The following is a 21360-nucleotide window of genomic DNA, read 5'->3' on the forward strand; positions in this document are numbered from 1 at the left end:
AAGATACTGCCTCACCCACCCTGTATCTCTGAGCAGGATTTAGGCCTTTTGAACAAACAGCTGTGAGAAGAGAGGATGTTATTAAGTCATAATACTCCTCTGACACTCTCAATGCTATTCTGCTGTCATGCATGGGCAGATCTCCCAATGCAACATGATTAGTGGACACCCACTGGGAGGTCCAGGAATGGAAAGGAAGCAGAATATCAGAGTCACAATCTGCCAGGCTGACCTGAGAGCAGAACTTTAACCAGAGAAATGCAACTTAGTAAAAGTTAACCAGGTCCTTGGTGCACGTGTTATCCCTATAGTACAATGAAATGCACTAATTCAGTCTGTAAATCAGTCTGTAATCCCCAATGCCCAAGTGACTGCAAAGCCTGGTATAAAGCTTGTTTGCTCATTCAGGAAAGACAATGGGGACTATCTCTGCTTAGTTTGCTGCAGGTCCCCTCATTTTCCATTGACTTTAATGATCTAGATAATTGCACACTGGGATTTTTTAATGGAAGCACTAAAATCAAAAGAGTGAAAACTCCAATTATTGTCCTGCTCTGCACAGGAGACCCCAGGGCTGGTGTGCTGCTCTCCCTGCATGAATGGAACGCCGTAGTGGATCCCATTTAAGAGCCACCATGAAGGTCAAGGAGTAGAATTGTGCCCTGCGAGAAGCCCTGGATATTGAATTCTGACACAGTCTCAATGTGGGCAATTCTCTAGGTTCTGAGTATTAGATAGCCCCACCAGCTACATGGAGAGGGAAAAGAATACAAACTAGGAATGCAAAATTCAAGATAAAAGGGAAGCTCCTTGGATACTATTGGTTCATCTGGTGTGACTGGAAGCAGGTGCGTCACTTCGGTGATTGTCACTTAGAGACAGGAGTGCTCTCCAGATTTGGGGCCTTGGCATGTAGGCAGAGCCCTGGAGGGGAAGGACCACTTGGGGCTCACCATTAGGATCAGGTGACAGTGCTGGGCTCAGGACATTACTCCTAGGGGAATTCTGCACCACTGCTCATGCGCAGAATTCAGATTTCTTTGCTTTCCTGCAGAAAAAATGACTTTCTGACAGGGAAGCAAAGGGAAGCTGCAAGAGCAGTCACGCACCACTCCCTAGCACAGCAGGTACATCATTTCATGCACCCGGAGCAGCTGGCAGAGAGCTAAATCACCATGGGGCTGGGGTCACCCCAGCCAGTGGCTTCTATCCTGAGCCAGGATCAGATGCTAGTCCCATCTGGGCTGGAGGCAGGAGAAGACAGGACTTCCTCTTCCCCTGCAAGGAGTGTCTGGGGCTGTGTCAGACCCACCCACAGAAACCTCCCGCAGCTGCAGGAAGCTCAGCATCCTCCCCTGCTTCCTGCCCCCATCGCTCCTCAACTGTGTGGGGAGGAGTCATTGTACAGGCAGCTGCTCCCCCATCCACCCAACCCCTATGCATCCGGACCTCCCATACCCAGACGCCCCTGCCAAGCCTTATCATGTACATTCAGAACTCCCCTAGCCCTCCATACCTGAACCCCACCCCACTGAACCTCAACCCCTGCATCTGGAGCCCCCTTTCACACAGACCCTCTGCCTCTGGACCCCCACCCCTGCACCCAGACCACCACCCACTGAGCTCCCTCAACGCAAACCCCCACCATGATGCCCCAGTCTCTGCACCACCCTGAGCCCCCACATCCAGACCCCCAACTAGCTGCACCAGACTCCCACCCCACCAAGCCCCACTCCCCCACACCCAAACCCCTCTGCTGAGCCCCAACCACCTTCACCTGGAAGCCCCTGCAGAGTCCCATTGCCCCTGCACCTGGAACACCCCCAACGAGCCTGTGAGCATCCAGATCCCCCCACACCTAGACCCCCCACTGAGCTGCCTGCACCCAGATTGTCCCACACAGAATCCTCTCGCCCCACACCTGGATCCTCCCACACTGAGCCCCTACATGCTTGGATCCTGCCTGGTTGAGCCTGCCTGCCCCACACCTGGTGCGCCTGGTGCAGAGGGGCAGGGCCCCAGGGTGTTTCTGGGGCAGGCCCAGGCCTTGACAAATAAAACTTGTAAAATTTTAAAATAATGTGCACGTAATTTTTAATTTTTTGGTGTAGAACTTTTAAATTCTTAGCTCAGAATGTCCACAGGAGTACAGACATTCCCATCCTCTGGTTCCAGGTCTCTAAATTCATACATGTGAATGTCATCACTTAGCCAACTCCAGCTCAGGGCCTGATTTCTCAGATAACCCCTGTTCTTTTCTCTGTATGACATGCAGTCAAAATCGTCCAGCGACAGCAAGAACCGCCACAAAAAGCCCAAGGACGCCAAGCCGAAGGTGAAGAAGCTGAAATATCACCAGTACATTCCGCCTGACCAGAAAGCGGAGAAGTCTCCTCCGCCCATGGACTCAGCCTATGCTAGGCTCCTCCAACAGCAGCAGCTCTTCCTGCAGCTACAAATCCTCAGTCAGCAGCATCAGCAGCACTTCAGCTACCCGGGACTCCCCCAAGCACAGCACAAGTGAGTCAGCAGCCTGTGAAGAACAATGTCTGCACAGTAGACTGCGACTTAGATGTTTTGGGGGGCTTTCTAGGCTCTCCTGCAGGTCCCTCCTCGATGCTTATGTGCCTGTTAGTGCAGCATAGCAGGGATCTGGAAGCACAGTTTGAAAATGTTGCGCTGGTCACATCCAAAGCGTTATTCTGATTGGGCAGATGGAGGGATGACAGCCACATAAAGCCTCCTTTGATCCCCCTGAAAATGGACAAGGAAAGATAAACCTCCTCAGTCCTCTCTCTGCAGCCCCATGAACTCTGCAGGCTCTTGCTGCACTCCTTCCTGGGGCTCCCCATGCCCTGCTATAGTGTCTCCAATGTTCTTTACAATCACCTCTAGATGGAGCATTATATACTGGGACCTTGGGGCACCCCTCTAAAGTGAAGAAGAAAGCAGCTATGATGTAGAAGTTAAATCATATTTTAGATGGGCAGAGGCTGTTCTCTGGTCATCCTTCCATAAGTAAGTCTCGTTTTCTATTAGTAAATGTGGCAAAAACTGGACAATGTTACCTAAAACCTCTCCTTTGTAATTTCAGGCAACCAAGTGAGCAAATGGTCAAAAGTTCAAACTCTTCCTCAACTCCAGTCACCAACATGCCCCTTTCCCCAGTGAAAACCACTTTTTCTGGACAGACCTGTGTTTCTTCTATCAAACCAGGCCCTCTCCCTTCCAACCTGGATGATCTGAAAGTGAGTGCAAACCTCCCATTAGTTATTTGTTAACAGTAATAGTATCTAGCGACACCGTACCTTACAATGAAAATGCTTTGAAGTCTATCAGGCATCCCAAGGTAACAGTGATGAGCTGGTTGGAACCTGAACTTGCATGTTATAGAGCAAGCGAATGCAGCAAAATATACAAGGCATGGAGAAAAGCTAAGTGCCTTTATGTTTCACAAAGTGCTTGGCTTTGTCCTGAGACAAATGATGCAGTGGTACTAGAGACCATGCTATTGCTGCTGTGCAGGAATCTCCGAATTGCCATCAGATTGAGGCAGGTGGTCAGAGCTGTGCCAAATGTTTGCAGGAGAACCCAAAGTGGTAACTCCTTGAGGAGCTGTCTGTGGGGAACAAATCCAGGAACTTATGATTTGAAAAGCATGAGCTTTTACTGCCTGAACTTAAGGACTAGTCCTGTAGCTAGAAGCTGTTACTGAGTCACTAACTCTTATATAGACCAGCCCCAGAGGGGAAAAGGTAGGGAATAAAGACTCACGCTAGATTGATAAAAACAACAAGGAGTCCGGTGGCACCTTAAAGACTAACAGATTTATTTGGGCATAAGCTTTCGTGGGTAAAAAACCCACTTCTTCAGATGCATGGAGTGAAAATTACAGATACAGGCATAAATATTTTAATTGATGTGGGTCATTTACACACACAATTCTTTCAGGTTTTGCTACTTAAACTCAAACATGATTAAAGTCCCAGACCAGTCTCTTGTGGAATCAGGATGTGTAAAATAATCCGTATTATTCAGATACATGAATAAGGATTAGCAAGTGGAGCATGTGTGTAATGAAGCCCTGGCTGAGTCATCTGGGAAGCCTGAACCTGAGCCATATGGATCTAAAAGCATGAGCTTCTGTTAGCTAGCTGGCCTGTTAGCTCATGACCAGTAGCAGACTCACAAACCTCTATAGGAGGGCCAGCTGCTAGCAGGGACACCAAGCCCCACTGTGTCAGCCTGCGTTCCATGAGAATTACCTCCCTAGGAGCACTGCTATCCACATTACCCATTCACAGCTCCAGCTCTCCATTTATAGCAGCTCTGGCTGCTGGAAGGAGGAATGTATTTCCTCTGCTGGGACACAATGAGGCTGTTAGGCTGTATATGGTGCTTCTAGTGACTGTGAGTAACAGTGAGGGGTGGGGCTCGGTCCCATTAGGCAGGAGGCCAGGAGAACTCTCACTGCTGGAAATATCCACAGCAGGGTATTTCCCCACAAGTGTGTAAGGAGTATGACAGTGAGGGGAGGTGCTGGAAGTGACTGTCACTAAATGGCTGGCTCTGCTTCTAGGTGTCAGAACTGAGGCAGCAGCTCCGAATAAGAGGCCTCCCCGTATCCGGTACGAAAACGGCACTGATGGAGCGTCTGCGGCCCTTCCAGGACTGCAGTGGCAGTGTGGTGCCAAACTTCAATGAAATAACAACGGTCACCTTTCCAGTCACCCCAACAAACACGCTGTCAAGCTACCAGTCACAGCCCTCGGCCAGCATGCTATCCAGCAGCTTCTATCAGTTTGGCAGCACCAGCTCCTCCCCACCCATCTCCCCAGCATCCTCTGACCTTTCCGTCAGTGGCTCCTTACCAGACACATTCAACGATGGACCAATAACTTCTCCACAGTTTGGTCTCCAACCATCCCCTGTGCATGGCAGTGCTGAAGAAAGCCTAATGGGCAGCATGAATGGAGGGAGCATCCAGTTGGAACTGGAAGGGATCGACACAGAGAAAGACAAGATGCTGGTGGAAAAACAGAAGGTCATCAATGAACTGACGTGGAAGCTGCAACAAGAGCAGAGACAGGTGGAAGAGCTGCGGATGCAACTCCAGAAGCGAAAAAGGAACAATGGCCTGGAGGAGAAGCAGCCACCCACCCAGCATTTCTTCGGTGTTCCTATCAAGCAAGAAAACACAGTATCCAGCTGTCCATTCTCATCAAAACAAACTGCCTTGAAAGCCCAAGCGAACAGCTTGGATAAACTAAGTAACTGTGGGACACCGCAACTGCCTCACATTGTAAACAGTCTTTGCATGGAGTCAGCGGGCAAGAGCACCATCACCTCCTCCACATTTCTAAGCCCACAGTGCTCTCCACAGCATTCTCCACTTGGGACTGCAAAGAGCCCACAGCATATCAGTCTGCCACCATCCCCTAACAGCCATTACCTTCTCTCTGTGTCCCCTGGCTCTCAGGGAGAAGGGCGCAGTGTTTCCCCACAGGCCAGCAATCGACTTCGCCCAGCAGCGGTAAGTGGGGAATGCACAAGGCTAATGCCATTCTGTCCTATCTCAATGGAGATTGCACTGGTGTTAAAGGTTGCTTTGGGGTTTGTTTATCCAAATCTCTCTGGCCTGGGAATGAGGTTGGGCACAGGCCATTCCATGAGCTCTCCAATGTGCGCTGACTCTGACAACCCTGGAACACCAGAGGAACAGCCTGTCCTGCAGCACTTCCACATCCTTGCTCCCTGTCCTGCCTGGAAGCAGGATGTGCAGCTGCCCCTAAAATGTATCACTCGGCAGCTTCGTCTCTGGCAGAATCGTAAACTGGCCCATGTGAGCACAACAGGGCCGCACAAAACAGACTGGGTTTTCCCATACAGCTCGGGCACTCACAGAACAGTCTTTGGCTTGCAGCATGGGAGCCCAGGCTTAAAGCGCATGCGCAAATGGGAGTTCTCCAGGCAGAGCCAAGGGTTCTATCCCAGGAGCAAACAGGGCTAGCATGCGCAAAGTAGGGCAGTAGTGAGTGGAGTAGCATCTGCTCCGTCTCCCCTCACCAAGCTGTAGGCTGCATCTTTGTGACTCTACACAAAGCAGTGCCACAGGTCAGGAGTCCCGTGTGCTCCTCTCCAGCCTGGGCCACCTGGCCTACTGGCTTCCTTGGCACCCAGGAAGAGAACAGCAGGAGTGCCAGGGAGAGCTCATCACCCAAGAGCGTGGGTGTGCTGCACAGGGTGTGCCCAGACACAGCCACTGCTCCATGCAAGCTGCCTCCACCACACAGGCTGAGGTCAGAGTAGCTGGAAGGGCCAAATCCTGAGCACATACAGTGACCAGCTCCAGTGAGTTTGCCAAGACCCTGTGACACTGGATGTGTTCACAGAGCTGCTCACAATCGAGGGACAGTTAGGAACAAAATGACAGGAGCAACATGGGCAGGAGCAGTACAGCACAGGAAGAGGAGGGCAGCTCTGGGAATCCGGGGGCGCAGGTAGTACAGTTGCTTCGGGGGTTGCTTACCCAAATCCAGGGGGCCCTAAGCGGGAATATTTTGGGGGGCCACCCGCATAACACATACTAAAAGAGCAAATAGGGAGGCCCTTGAGCTGCTTGGGGCCCTAAGCAATTGCTTAGTCTACTTATACCCAGCGCCGGCTCTGTCAGGGGAGACTGCACACCACTGCTGACCTCCAGGGATCAGAAACCATGAGTCAGCCCCAATCCCTGAGCCGTTCACAATGTTGATGCTGTGTATTTGGTTTGTCGTGTGTTGGTGCTCCCCTGCTATTCCCGGGGGGGGGGGTGACAATCAGTGCTGCCAGTGCCCCCAGTTGGGCCCTGCTGCAGGAGCTCTCACCCTACACTGCCCGTCCCTGCCCAGCAATGAATGCTGTCCCCGCGACAGCCCCAACCCAGACTTCAGCCCCTCTCTGCTCCTCCTCTGGGTCTTGCCCCTTCCAGGCTTGGGGGCTGCACAGGGTCCCCTCTCCCTGTTCCAGGCTAGGGAGCTCCAGGTGCCCCTCATCCCCCTCTGCCCTGACCCAGGCGGGAGCTGCAAAGCGGAGGGAGCGGAAGAGGAACCCTCCCTTCTCTGTTGCTCACAGGGAGAGAGGCAGGAGGGGGCGGGGCCACCCGGAGCAGCTGGGTTCTTTATCTCGTCCTCCCTTCCTGTGAGAATGGCTCTGGCTGTTGAGGGGAGAGGGAGGGGGAGCTCTGCCTGCAGCAGATCTGATTGGTTGCTCACCCCCAGAAGGTGGGCTCACCACAGATGGCTCCCGTACCAGCCAATCCTGTAACAGCAAAAACATTGCAAGAGCTGGGGGTGCTGTGGGAGTGACACAGGGAAGGGGGGCACTGTGTGTGTGACAGGTGGGGGAGGGCCACTCTGGGGGCGATGGGAAGGGATGCACTGTGGGGGTGACACAGGGCAGGGGGTGCTGAGGAGTGACTCTGGTGGGAGGGCCATTGTGGGGGTAACGCTGGCAGGGTAGGGGGCCTGTGGGGGTGACAGGTGGGGAGGAGGAAGCTGTGGGGGGTGACAAACCCAGGGAAGGGGACCCTGTGGGGGTGACAGGCAGGGGGGAGGGGGCTCTCCGTGAACCCCCCCGTTCAGGGAGGCTAGCCCCCTGTCCTGCCCCATCCTCCCAAGGCCCCTCACTCTTGCCCACCAGAGCCAGAGGAGCCCCAAGCCACCCACTGTGGCCGGAGGAGCCCCCGATGGTTGGCCTGCCCTTCCCCGAGTGCTGACCTGCCCACCTGAGCCACGGCAAGTCCCTGCCCATCTGCCCAAACTGCCCTGAATGCTCTGCCTGAGCCACCCCAAGTCCTGGACAGCCAGAGGAGCTCTGAGCCCTGCTGTGTCCTGGCCCCAGGGCCGTGGCAGGAAGCATTAGCGGAGGCTTAGCCTCCCCCAGCCTCCATTACACGCCACCCATGAGGCCCCTTTGAGGGTGACAGGCAGGGGAGGGGGAAGTTGTGGGGGTGACACAGCCAGGGAGAGGGGGCCCTGTGGCGGTGGCACAAGCAGGGTGAGGGTGCGCTGTGGGGGTGACTTAGCCAGGGAGGGGGCACTCTGGGGGTGACAGGCAGGGAGGAGAGGGAGCTCCAGAGGTGACACCGGCAGGGGGAGGGGGCGTTCTGGGGTGACAGGGAGGGAAGACTGGAGGATGACTCTGGGAGCAGGGCACTGGGAGTGACAGGCAGTGGGAGGGAGAAACTATGCAGGTTGCAAAGGGAGCAGGAGACTGTAGTGGGGTGACACAGGGCACAGGAGGGGGCAGTAATTTAGGTGGTGGCACAAGCAGTGGGAGCTGGATACTAGAGGGGTGACACAGGCCATGGGAGTGGGGTAATATAGGAGGTGACACAGGCAGCAGGATCAGGGCAATATTGTGGGGTGTCACAGGGAGCAGGGTTGTACTGTGGAGAGCAACAGAGTTGCAGCCAGGGAGCAGGTGTAATTATTGGGTTCCTCTGAACCCAAAACTCCTAGGGTGCCAGTAGCCTTCAGCAGCTAGGCCTTGTAGCCCAGCCTTGGAGGGTCCCATACCCACTCAGGCATGTGGCTAAGGGAAAGGGTTTTACTAGGATGGCAGGGAAGGGGCGAAGGTGCAAATACCCAGGTACAGAGGCTTAAACGGTTACAGTTCAAACTGAGCAATAGCAGTACGTGAATGGGGCTTTTAAAGCCTCGTGCCTGGGGTGCCCTCTCCATCCAGTCTCTATTCCAGCAAATAAGCATTTGGGGGTTACCAAGCCAGGCTTCGTTCATGACTCTCGTAGGGCCACTCTGCACTGGCTCCCTGGCCAGCTTCTGTCACTCCATATAAGGCACACACAGACCTGCACCCAGCTGTGATGTCCAGCAGTCACAGCCGGTTCCACAAACAGCTCTGTCCCCTTACCTGGCCTGGGGGAGGGTATGCGCCATGGGGCGTTGTAGTCCTCGTCTTTGTAGCTCCATTGCACAGGATTGTACCACAGGGAGCAGCACGGGGATGGCACAGGGAGCTCGGTTGTACCCCGGGGAGCAGCAGGGGGAATGGCACAGGGGGCTTGGTCGTACCCTGGGGAGCAGCAGGGTCATGGCACAGGGGGACAGGTTGTACCCTGGGGAGCAGCAGGGGGAATGGCACAGGGGGCCGGGTTTTACCCTGGGGAGCAGCAGCGGGAATGGCACAGGGGGCTGGGTCGTACCCCGGGGAGCAGCAGGGGGAATGGCACAGGGGGCTGGGTCGTACCCTGGGGAGCAGCAGGGTCATGGCACAGGGGGCCGGGTTTTACCCTGGGGAGCAGCAGGGGGAATGGCACAGGGGGCCGGGTTTTACCCTGGGGAGCAGCAGGGGGAATGGCACAGGGGGCCGGGTTTTACCCTGGGGAGCAGCAGCGGGAATGGCACAGGGGGCTGGGTCGTACCCCGGGGAGCAGCAGGGGGAATGGCACAGGGGGCTGGGTCGTACCCTGGGGAGCAGCAGGGGGAATGGCACAGGGAGCTGGTTGTGCCCTGGGGAGCAGCAGAGGGAATGGCACAGGGGGCTGGGTCGTACCCTGGGGAGCAGCAGGGGGAATGGCACAGGGAGCCGGTTGTGCCCTGGGGAGCAGCAGAGGGAATGGCACAGGGGGCTGGGTCATACCCTGGGGAGCAGCAGAGGGAATGGCACAGGGGGCCGGGTCGTACCCTGGGGAGCAGCAGGGGGAATGGCACAGGGGGCTGGGTCGTACCCTGGGGAGCAGGAGGCTCATGGCACAAGGAGCCAGGTCGTACCCTGGGGAGCATGAGGGTCATGGCACAGGGAGCAGGGGCACAATGTCATCATTTTAATTTCCAAAGTGGCCTCTAATCATCGCCTTTATTTCAGGGTCTCTTGTGTTTGCACTCAGGTCAACTCTGCATGCCCAGCTGTGTGTGTGAATTAGGAGTGTCTGACTCTCCTGAATTGCATGTGCAGATGTCAGCGTTTGGGGGCATGGAACATTTGCAAGCCCAAAATTTCTGATTGACACCATTTGGCAGGGTAGGTGGAGAGAGGCTGGGGCTGCATATCGGGTGCCATGGGGGGCACCTCACCCTACCTCTGCAGTTCCAGTCTCTGGCCACATTCTCCTCACATGGCTAAAAATCAGACACCATAACCCAGGCCCACCTATAAACAATATAACCAGGGCAGCTCTTCTGTCTTCTCAGCTCCCTGTCCCACAGCAACCCCCTCCTCTGCCCTGATGTGAGCGAGGCCATTGGGAAGGTTCTGAGCCTAACTGTGCTTGGCGTGAGTCCTTCCCAGCTGGGGCTGCCTCTCAGATCTCCAACTGGGAAGTCACACTAGTGCTGGGGGTCCTTACCTGAGGAGGGCGTGTATGACAGAGCAGCATTAATGACCTGTGCTCTCTGTGAGATGGATCTGAGCCATTCCTCTTGGTTCCCATTCGGGGTGTTGATGGGTCACTGAGAATCCTGGTGAAGAAGGAGCTCCAGCTGTTGCTGCTGGGATATGTGTGCATCACTCCCACACTAATCAACACTCCCAGAAATAACACTGCCTGCCACAGTCATGCTGCACCTTGCCATGATAACACCATGGGAACAGGGGAGACAGAGCCAGCCAGCAGGGACAGAGCAGTCTTGGAGCAAAGTAGAAGGAAAGGGAAAGGAATTTGTTATCTGCAGGGAGGGGGTTGGTAGCTAATCTTTTCACAGATTCATAGACTTTAAGGCCGGAAGGGACCGTTCTGATGTTGTCTGGCCTGCTGCATAACAGGCTGCATGCGGAATGCTACTCAGTCACATTCATTGGCAAGAACCCAGAACAAAATGAGCAGGTGTTCTAGCAAGTTTCCCTCAGAACCTCTACCAAGAAACTCATCTTTGAGTTGCAAGATTCCTGCTAGGCCAGTGTGTGAGCCCCTTCTAAGCAGAAGATACCACTGGTTCTGTAAATGCTCTGCGTCTGTTTTCTGAAGTGGTGAAATGGGTGGGATTAGAAAAACTGCAGGATAAAACCTGTGCAACTCATTCCCTTGTGGCTTAATCCGGCCTCACAGTATTCTTCTCACCACTTACTTAGGGCGAGTAATTGGGACATTTAAAACAGAAACAGTTTTTCCACGAACATCAGAAGTGAAGGGCAGGAGATTTCAGGCTGAGGGGGATCTAGTATGACAGTTTTGCAAGGATGCCCTAACCCATGTAAACCAGATCTTCAGAGAAGGTCCAGAGAATTGACCCACTGTGCCTCTAGAGACCCTTTGACAAGGGGCAGTAGAGATGAGTGCTGGGGTTACTGCATTTCCTAGCTGGAGCATTGTCCAGTGATTCAGACAATTGAGTCATACAGTGGAATTCGGGTTGGATGTCAACAAACAAGCATTGCACTGATTAGCATAAGACCTGGTCAGGATCAGCTAGGGCTGCTGTAAGAGGGAGATAAGGCCAGAAGAGGTGGGTTCATGCACCAGTAACGCGGTATCTTTGGGACCTTGCTGTCTATGTTTGGCCAATATTTTTCACCAGCATATTATTTTGCCTGGTTTTGCTCTTCCTCTTGTTCTGGTGTAGGAATGTTCAGAGCTGAGCTGAACGGAGGTGCTGAAAGACAAACTGCTCAGGGTCACCTCATGTTAAAATGCACAGGAACTGTGCATACAGACAGACCTGAATGATTTCCTCATAGCTAGGGGAACACATAACTAGTCTCCTGAATCCATCTGTCCTGTCCCCAGGCTTGATTCTTCCCTCACTTAGTCTGGTTTGGCCCTGGTGTAATACCATTGACTCCAGTGGAGTTACTTCTGGTTTACACTGGGGTGAGAGGCGGCTTGGGCCCCAAATAAAGGTAGCAAGAAAGGCAGAGAGGAGCATAACCTTTTGCCTGTGGATTGATTACATTTCCCTATATTTCCCCCACGCAGATGACTACGCAGGCAGGTCAAAAGTTTTCTATTCCATCCCCAAGTTTTTGTAAGTCAAGCCCAGCCCTCTCGGAGGTAAAGCAGCCTCCATCCTATGCGGATGCAGTGAAGCAGGTAACTGCATGGTTTTTATTTTCTACAGGAATAGGTTTTACCATTTTGATCTTGTTCTATTTTGATTGAGTTTTATGGAAGTAGCAGCTGTGGCGATTACAGCACATCGCCTGGTCTGTGAGTGAAGCAGGCACATTGGATGTGTACGAGAAATAGCTTGAACTGACATTTTAAGCCTAAGTGCACAAAAGGCATTAGGTGCCTAGAAGATCACTGTGATCCACAAAGCCTGAGTTGGGTGCCCAGGGTCCCTGTCCATTGAATGGGAAGAGTGAGGCACCTTAGACTGCAATCCACAAAAGCCAGCACACTAGGCATGAGCTAGCCAATGGGAGAGGCCAATGACAGGGGTACATGGTCAGAGGTAGGTGCAAATGCTCTCTTGGCACTCAGTGCCTGTGCTGTCAGCAAGAATCCCAGAGGGAAGGAGAACAATGATAACCCCAGAACTGTCAGCCTAGCGGTTAGGGGTCTTACCAGGGATGTGGAAAGCTTTCCCCACCCCTGTTCAAGTCCTACTGCTATCTGAAGGGGGTATTCTTTTGTGTGAGCTCACCTGAGGCCCCGGCCGGTAGAGGTGGGTAGCCTCTGAGTGTGCCTGTCAGACAGGGTCCCGCATGTGACTTAGGCGGCCAAGCACCGCTCTTCCCCCAGTTTGTGAATTTGCTCCGGGGCGTAGGTGGGATGCCCACAGGGGGCCAGGTGCACATGCCCAACGGCAGGAACACAGGCACTAGGGAACTTTTACTGCAAACTATTAGGCGCTGAGTAACCCTAGGCACCTATGGGAGCAGCTGGAGTTTTGTGCATTGCAGTGCTCCAGAAACTGGGCCTTAGCTGCCTAACCCCTGTTGTGCATCCAGGCGTTAGCTGCTAAACAATTGTCTCAGTGTGACAGAAAAGCATCAGACTTGATTTGACTTGAATACTGTGCTGGTGAAGGTGCTAGGCTGACAGCTCTGCAGACTGATGCCCTGGTCAAGCAGAGCAGAAGGGGCTAGTGATACGGAGAGCTCCAGTTTTTGGTGCCCAAGTTGAGACACCTCAAATGGATGTGAGCTCCAAGCGGGTGGGGGCGCTCAACACTGTTTGGAAACTTGGCCCCTTTGAAGTGTCCCGACTTGGGCACACCAAATCACTAGTCACTTTGGAAAATCTTGGCTCCTGTAGTTAGACCCAGAGCAAGTACAAGTTTGGCCTGCTCTGCCCCCTGCAAGAGTGCCTCAGCCTTGTGCCTGAGGTGGAGGGGGTAGCTCAGTCTCCGTAGTCCGTTTCATCCCTGGCATCTCATGAGACTGCAATCAGGGTGCCACTTAGTGCCAGCTGTGATGATGAATAGTAGTTCCATTGGTAACTAGACTGAGACCACCAAACTCATCCTACGTGGGCCATTGGATAGCACTAAGTATTGGCATATAATGGCTGGGGGACAAGGAGTCATTTTGTATTTAAATCAAAGGAAACAACAAGGAAAGTGCATTTCATCAGCAAGGCTCAGCTGGACAGCAGGGGGATGAGGGCATGGGGGAGCAGGCATCTTCTGGGGCAAGCACTGAGTGTGCTGGGCACAAGAGTCCCAAGGAGACTGTGTGCACCCAACTTGGTCCTCAGGCTCCTGAAGCCCAGCTGCAAAGCAGAGGCTGATTTAAATGGTTGTAATAGATGGCTGTGCAGCGACTATGGAGCCTATGAGTTCAGTTCTACCTGCAGGGAGGGGACAGAGACCAGCTCATTGCTCACTAGCCACAGCAAATTAGGAAATCGGGAGCCAAGCACATCCACACTGCATGGAGAGTCCTCTTGGTCCCAGGGATTCCCTTTGTCTTCCCCGTCTCTGGATGCCAATCCCGGTCACACGTTGGGGTTTCAGCATACTCTTCAGCATAGCATGGGATCTCACTTTTCCAGCACTCTAGGACTAGCAAAGCTGCATCTTGTGCTCTGGCCCCTGGCCTGAGAAACCGCTTCTAACCCCCTGCTCTCCTCTTGTGGTGTTTTGCTGCAGCAGATGACTCGAAGTCAGCAAATGGACGAGCTCCTGGATGTGCTGATTGAGAGTGGAGGTAGGCAGAGATTTGATACCTTACGCACAGTGCCCTTGCTGGAAAAGCATGCTCAGCGCCGTGGTGACCGTGAGAGCCCCATTGGAGCAGCCTCTTTGAGGCTGACATCTTGCATTGGCTTTCCCTGAGGAAGGAATGGCTGAGGATGGTTTTAAAGCTTTGTTTTCCATTACACAAGTGGAGCAGTGCGTTGGAGGCACCCTGCACATGTCCACCACTGCTGGGGAGCTTTGCTTTTAACAAATCCTCATGTACATTACTGTAACCACTTTCCTGTGGAGAGCTTGTCCTGTGGTTATCAGCCATACCCATTCCCTAGAGAGAGAGCACCGCCCACACCCGTTCCCTAGAGAGAAAGCACTGCCCGTACCCATTCCCTAGAGAGCACCGCCCACGCCCATTCCCTAGAGAGAGAGCACCGCCCGCATCCGTTCCCTAGAGAGAGAGCACCGCCCACGCCCATTCCCTAGAGATAGAGCACCGCCCGCGCCCATTCCCTAGAGAGAGCACTGCCCATGCCCGTTCCCTAGAGAGAGAGCACCGCCCGCACCCGTTCCCTAGAGAGGAAGCACCGCCCGTGCCTGTTCCCTAGAGAGAGAGCACCGCCCACGCCCGTTCCCTAGAGAGAGAGCACCGCCCACGCCCATTCCCTAGAGAGAGAGAGCACCGCCCACGCCCATTCCCTAGAGAGAAAGCACCGCCCGTACCCATTCCCTAGAGAGCACCGCCCACGCCCATTCTCTAGAGAGAGATCACCGCCTGCACCCGTTCCCTACAGAGAGAGAGCACCGCCCACGCCCGTTCTCTAGAGAGCACGACCCACGCCCGTTCCCTAGAGAGAGAGCACCGCCCGCGCCCGTTCCCTAGAGAGAGCACTGCCCATGCCCGTTCCCTAGAGAGGAAGCACCGCCCGCATCCATTCCCTAGAGAGAGAGCACCGCCCGCACCCGTTCCCTAGAGAGGAAGCACCGCCCGCACCCGTTCCTAGAGAGAGAGCACTGCCTGCGCCCATTCCCTACAGAGAGATCACCGCCCTTGCCCATTCCCTAGAGAGAGAGCACCGCCTGTGCCCGTTTCCTAGAGAGAGAGCACCACCCACGCCTGTTCCCTAGAGAGCACCACCCACGCCTGTTCCCTAGAGGGAGAGAGCACCGCCCGCATCCGTTCCCTAGAGAGAGAGAGCACCGCCCTTGCCCGTTCCCTAGAGAGAGAGCACCGCCCGCACCCGTTCCCTAGAGAGAGAGCACCGCCTGCATCCGTTCCCTAGAGAGAGAGCACCGCCTGCATCCGTTCCCTACAGAGAGATCACCGCCCTTGCCCATTCCCTAGAGAGAGAGCACCGCCTGTGCCCGTTCCCTTGAGAGAGAGCACCGCCCTTGCCCGTTCCCTAGAGAGAGAGCACCGCCCTTGCCCGTTCCCTAGAGAGAGAGCACCGCCCGCATCCGTTCCCTAGAGAGAGAGCACCGCCCGCGCCCGTTCCCTAGAGAGAGAGCACCGCCCGCGCCCGTTCCCTAGAGAGAGAGCACCGCCCGCGCCCGTTCCCTAGAGAGAGAGCACCGCCCGCGCCCGTTCCCTAGAGAGAGAGCACCGCCCGCGCCCGTTCCCTAGAGAGAGAGCACCGCCCGCGCCCGTTCCCTAGAGAGAGAGCACCGCCCTTGCCCGTTCCCTAGAGAGAGAGCACCGCCCTTGCCCGTTCCCTAGAGAGAGAGCACCGCCCTTGCCCGTTCCCTAGAGAGAGAGCACCGCCCTTGCCCGTTCCCTAAAGAGAGAGCACCGCCTGCACCCGTTCCCTAGAGACAGAGCACTGCCTGTGACCGTTCCCTAGAGAGAGAGCACCGCCCGCGCCCGTTCCTTAGAGAGCTCTGTCTGTGCCCATTCCCCACAGAGAACAATGATCCTGTGATGCTTTCTCAGGGGGGCCCAGAGCTGTTAGTCACTGTGTGACCCCTCTGCTCCAGCTAGAGAGAGATTTGCTGGTGCTAAGTTGCTACCCATGCCAAACAAACTTCTCGGGGCTCTGTCAGCCCTTACTTTGCCTTACAGGTAACACTTGTGCACTGCAGTTCCTGAGCCCCCTCAGAAACCATTCCCCTGGAGCACCCAGCCCCTGCCATTGGCGACTCACAGAAATTATCTTGCTATCTCCAACTAAGAATTCACGCTTTGCTTAGTATTACAGCCCAGAGGTCTTCATATGATCTAACAGAGAGGTTTATTAAGAAAGATCGAGATTTCAATGATATAAAGAAGGGTAATGAACCCAGAAATGGTTACAAATAAAACAGAGTGTAACACACTTCTAAGAGACAAACATAACTTTAGCAGGTGAAAATCTTGGTCTCAGATAAGCAGCTTACCTAAAGCAACCTCTCAGCATCACCAGCCACCAGGGCCAGGATCCAGCTTTCATGGATACAAAAAGTGCTGTCCTATTTGCTCAACAAAGGGGGACACCCTTCTTACAGTCCAGTAAGCCTTGGCACTGTATCCTTTGGAAGTGTGCCCCCGGATAAAGGTCTTCTCTGCTGTTTCCTCTCCCGGGAGCTGAAGCCATGCAGCTTTCTTAGCCTATTAACATGTTCGTCCCTTTTGCCTCCGATGCAAATGTAATTCCCATTGACTTAGGCTTGCTTTACATCTGAGACCTATGCAGCCAGGTAAAGCAACATTCCTTTGTCTGTGTTGATAACCTCTGTTATCAGCCCTGCCCAGTTACCTAGTGTAAACCTATTTTTAGCACATACATACAACTTCTTGAAGAACACCTGTACAGACATCTCATGATGCTTATGCTGACCAGTAGAATATAAGCTTTCATTTGATACCTCATATGACAGTCTTTAGAGATAAATACTATACCAGCCATGTGCTGGTTACAATGACTCTGTCGGGCCTGGCAGGTATTGCTGACACAGAGCAGTGAACCACTAATGGCTTTTGAGTCACACAGTGCCCATTCCCCACACTCATTTACCACGGCCATGTCTAGGCCAAGCATTGCCTAGGCCCATCCCTTTGGGGAACACTAATTATGCCCCTTGCCCACACATACGAGCTACGAAGATGCATTATCTGCTCTGATGATGGCCTACAGGGCCATTGTCTGTACCCTGTCCATATGCCAGTGCCTATTGAGAAAGCATCATTGATGCTTAGCTGTCAGTTGGCTTCCATACTAGGTAATCAAACTTTAAAAGCATCTCCTGTCACTCGCTCCTTAGATGGGTTGGCTCCGTGTTCTCGGGCATTGCTGATTATAGCGTTCCATGAGTAGGCCTTGTGGTGACTTTGGAAGCTGAGCAGTTGAGGGCTGGTACTAGCAGAGCCCTGTATGACATGGACAAACCAGACCATTCTGGGGTGATTTGACAAGAAAGCCAAGGACCCAGGTGTCCTGTTTACAAAGGGTCAGAGCAACATTCTGATCCTGAGTCACCCTGAGCCTGAGAGTCAGTTGGGCCATCCACTCAGTGCCGCACTTTCCCCACATACCCTGGGCTGGCTCTCCTTTCACCAGTGAGACCATGCTGATCCGTGTCAGTAGCAACAGTCCCAGTGCACTCTCTGTCCCAGCACGGCCGAGAGCTAACTGGGTCTCTTAGCAGAGGGTTGTTGCAAGGAGGCAGTAGAAGGAGGACAGTGTGATGGGTTTTCAGATGTCTCTGGGGAACTCCTCCCATGCACAGCGGCATGTATTGGAAAATCAAACTCATGGGCAGTGTAGGCTGGCATCCTTGGCGGCAGCATGACTGCAGATAAGAGGATAAATAGTACAGGGCTAAGCCAGGAAGAGCCTTGCAACTGAAGACGGGCAGTTTGTGTTTGATAAGCTGGAGAAAAGGGAGCTGGTGGATGGATGTGAAGTGTGTGTGTGGGGTAAATGGTGCAGGGAGGAAGGAGGTCTTGTTGGAAGATGTCCGTTTTTGCACTGATAAGGTTGGGGGAACCCTGAGAGGAACAAAACGGTGGGGTAGGCTCTGAGGGAAAGCAGGTAGTCAAAGCATGTGGCCAGTGCAGATGGCTCAGGCTGTTACATGGCGTGGGTCTAATCTCTCCATTTCCTTTTGCAAACAGAAATGCCAGCCATTGCCAAAGAAGATCGTTCCTGCCTCCAGAAAGTACCTCAGATAACGGTGTCTTCAGGGAACACCAGCACTTCACTTCCAAAGGCCTCTGCTCCGTTTGAACATGTTTCCTCAGCCCAACTCTCATTTGACCACTGCACAAGCAGCAATGACACTCACCTTGAAGTCTTATTAAATTCCCAGAGTCCCCTGGGAAAGGTCAGCGAGATCCCCCTCCTGAAAATGGGCGGTGAGGAGTCTCACTTTGAAGGGCTGATGGATGGGTTTTCCAGCAAAGTTGCAGATGAACTTCTGACATCTCAGGAGATTCCTCTCTCGCCCATGGAGACCCAGCTGTCACCCTCCTCTGGTGAAGGCTCCGGTTTACAAATGAGTTTCACTGAATCGCCCTGGGAAACGATGGAATGGCTGGATCTTACCCCACCTAGCTCAGCCACTGGCTTTGGCTCTTTCACCACCACCGGGCCCAGTCTCTTCAATATAGATTTCCTAGATGTTACTGATCTCAGCTTAAACACCACCATGGACCTTCACTTACAGCAGTGGTGAAAGGTGGGGGCACTACAGATGGGAATGTACAGCAAAAGCAGCCAACCACAAGTCCTTTCATTAAACAACAGAACCAACAGGAACTGAGTCCTGGCCCAAAGGGCTAATGTGCGAACCAGTCAGGGGAAACTGGATTTTTCCCAATACATAATTCCTGTCCTTTTTCAGTGACTAAGAATTGTCAGCACAATGACGCTGAGCCTTTATGTTTCACACCTATGTGGCTATTGATGCCTTTTAAAAATTAGACTTCTCTAAAACATTTTTTTATACTTTTTCAGTTTTAGCAGCCATTCACATGAGAACTGGAGTAGCTCGTGACATATTGTGTGGAAAAGAGACCTCACCTGGGAGGAAGCATGAAAGCATCCAGAACAGGGTCCAAGGCATTGCTACCGAAAGCTGCCTCATCTCCTTTAAGAAATACTGCACGGCACATCTTAGCCATGGAGAAAGGCCCAGTTTGGTCAGAAGTATTGTGGGTAGCTAGTGCCATGCTGTCTGCCCACCACAGTGACAAAACACACTGCACTGTACAGCCAGGTCCACCTCGCTCTGCTTCCAGTCTCCATTCCAATTAGTCATTGATCAAAAATGGTTTTGAAGCAAAGTCCCCATAGCACAGACAGCTGCTGTCCAGTCAAGGGCAGAGAGTTGTGCCATGTCAGAGATGTGCCAGAACTCATGTGAGCACATCTCATATGGTCACTTTTAGTGAGTGAAAGCCAAGGCGTGTTCCATGCTGCACAGTTACATTTTATAATTTGACCTCAAAGAAGCCCCCACCACAGATGTCCTGATACCTGACTCCAGCTGCTCAGGTTGCTCATAGAACTACTGAAAGAACCTGATGCACTGACAGAGCTGTCAATTTCCTACTAATGTGGTATAAGTAACTGGTGTGGTATAAATATGTCTCCAGCAGGGGACAAGGAGTATGTTGAACCAGGAAGTAAACAAACAGAAGCTCTGGGGGGAATCCCTTGCACTTTTCTCTGCAGTATAAGAAATCTGAGGATTGAACCTCTCCTGAACCCTGAACTTGCAGGGAACCCTGAGGGTGGGGGAGAGCCACAGAAATTCAATTGCAATAAATAGCCCCTCCTGTGTGTTCCCCAAGAAATGCAATGGGTCAGAACAGGCCCTTAATTGTGGCTGGAGTTTGTGTGACCATCTGCTTGTGCAGTCTATGCTCCCTATGCCAGCCCTCCTCCCTGCCATCCCTCTCCCCTTCGCGCCTCTCTCCCTCCATTTTCTGAGTTTACTGCTGCCCCACCAGTTGCTCTGCTCAGAGCAAGGTCATCCAGAGAACAGCTGTGAATCCACAAGGCTAGAGGAGCTCGTTCTTCCCAGTTCATCAGAGATGGATGCTTTGCTGCAGCACTGGCTGCAGTAGGAAACCACCTGCCTTTCTCCTCTGAATCATGGTGCAATATTGTTCACTGGGGTCCCCGGTGACAAACGGCCATCTTGTCACCATTTGGCTTCCACCAAAGAATCTGATGTCTACTGTTTTAGGGATGCATCTACGTTTTTAGGAATTACCTGTCAGCTGTTTTGCAAAAGAAAATATTGTTGCTGACAAAGATTGTTAAAATATTTACAGCCCGCGTGTATTTAATATTTGTGTTACTGGAAGGGCAGCACACTGGCCATGCAGTCATTTGGGGAAGAGCCCAGTGCAAAGGGACTGTGGGGGGGACGGGACACTCCCATGTGGGCAACTTGCTGAAGATTTGTTGGAGCCTGAGGAGGAGTCTCTGCAACCCTCTTTGGCCTCAGTTGATGAGGTATTATGTTGTTGCATGTTGTATAAAGAACATGTTAGTAGCTTTTTAAAGTCACTATTTAAAGCACCACTTTTCTATTGTACAAATGTTCACCAGACACTGGTAGCTAGAACAATCACAAGTTGCAATTTGTTAAAAGAATTTCTTTTTTTATAAGTGAGCGATTTTAGAAACCATTCCATGGTGAATTTTAATAGCACTTGAATCCAGACTAGTTTAGCTGCTGCACTGCCTAAATGTACAGGGCTTCCCAGGTAGTTTTCTCCTCTCGACAAATGTATTTCCTTATTTAAAGTGATGCTGTCAACTTAAAACTTATAAACAGACACGTTTCCTCAGCTATGTTACCAACAACACCTTCATTATTAAATACCCTCTTGTCTTGTCACTCTCTCTGCTCTCAGATTGCTGCTTCATTTTGCTCAGCTGGGACAAGGACAGCCACTGAATTCAGTGTTCAGTTTGTGACAGGTTCCCCCCGGGGTGCCACCTGGAACTGAGGTACCACTAAGCCCCTTGACCCACCAACCTGGGCTCTCTCTCACACTGTGCTGTGGTCACAAGCTGCAAAGCCCTCCAGCCTGCACTTTCATCAGCATTCACACACATAGGGACACACCCAGCTGCAGTTACACGCAGGCTCTCTAACCACCAGCTTCCCAGCCTAGGACCCCAGAGCAATACGATCCTGCCCTGGTCAAATCTGGTCAGTGTATGGGTTTAATATCTGGTCTGCCTCTCCCTCAATGTGAAGAGAACAGTGCACACTTGTGGTAAGCAGAGATTTTCCCCAAGCACTCCAGTCAAAGCTTACTGCTTTGGATTAAAACATAAAATAAGTTTTT

The 21360-nt window shown here is 52.8% G+C and overlaps 1 protein-coding gene across 7 annotated transcripts in view; it reads left to right on the top strand.

Annotated features, from left to right (window-relative positions):
• MYOCD (myocardin) overlaps positions 1–20908 on the top strand; it is a 472295-nt gene extending 451387 nt beyond the window's left edge. For 5 of the 7 annotated variants that reach the window (XM_048818177.2, XM_048818178.2, XM_075119381.1 and 2 more), the window contains 6 exons: positions 2276–2520; positions 3095–3248; positions 4580–5533; positions 11915–12028; positions 14034–14091; positions 18166–20908. In XM_048818177.2, coding sequence (XP_048674134.1) covers positions 2276–2520; positions 3095–3248; positions 4580–5533; positions 11915–12028; positions 14034–14091; positions 18166–18725 — 2085 coding nt within the window. In that variant the 3' untranslated portion in view covers positions 18726–20908. The remainder of the gene's footprint in view (positions 1–2275; positions 2521–3094; positions 3249–4579; positions 5534–11914; positions 12029–14033; positions 14092–18165) is intronic. The other 2 variants (XM_048818179.2, XM_048818181.2) reach the window with 2 other exon arrangements.
• The last annotated feature ends 452 nt before the right edge of the window (positions 20909–21360 follow it).

The sequence above is a fragment of the Caretta caretta genome, chromosome 14 (genome assembly GCF_965140235.1).
Source record: "Caretta caretta isolate rCarCar2 chromosome 14, rCarCar1.hap1, whole genome shotgun sequence".
NCBI classification, from domain to species: Eukaryota; Metazoa; Chordata; order Testudines; family Cheloniidae; genus Caretta; species Caretta caretta.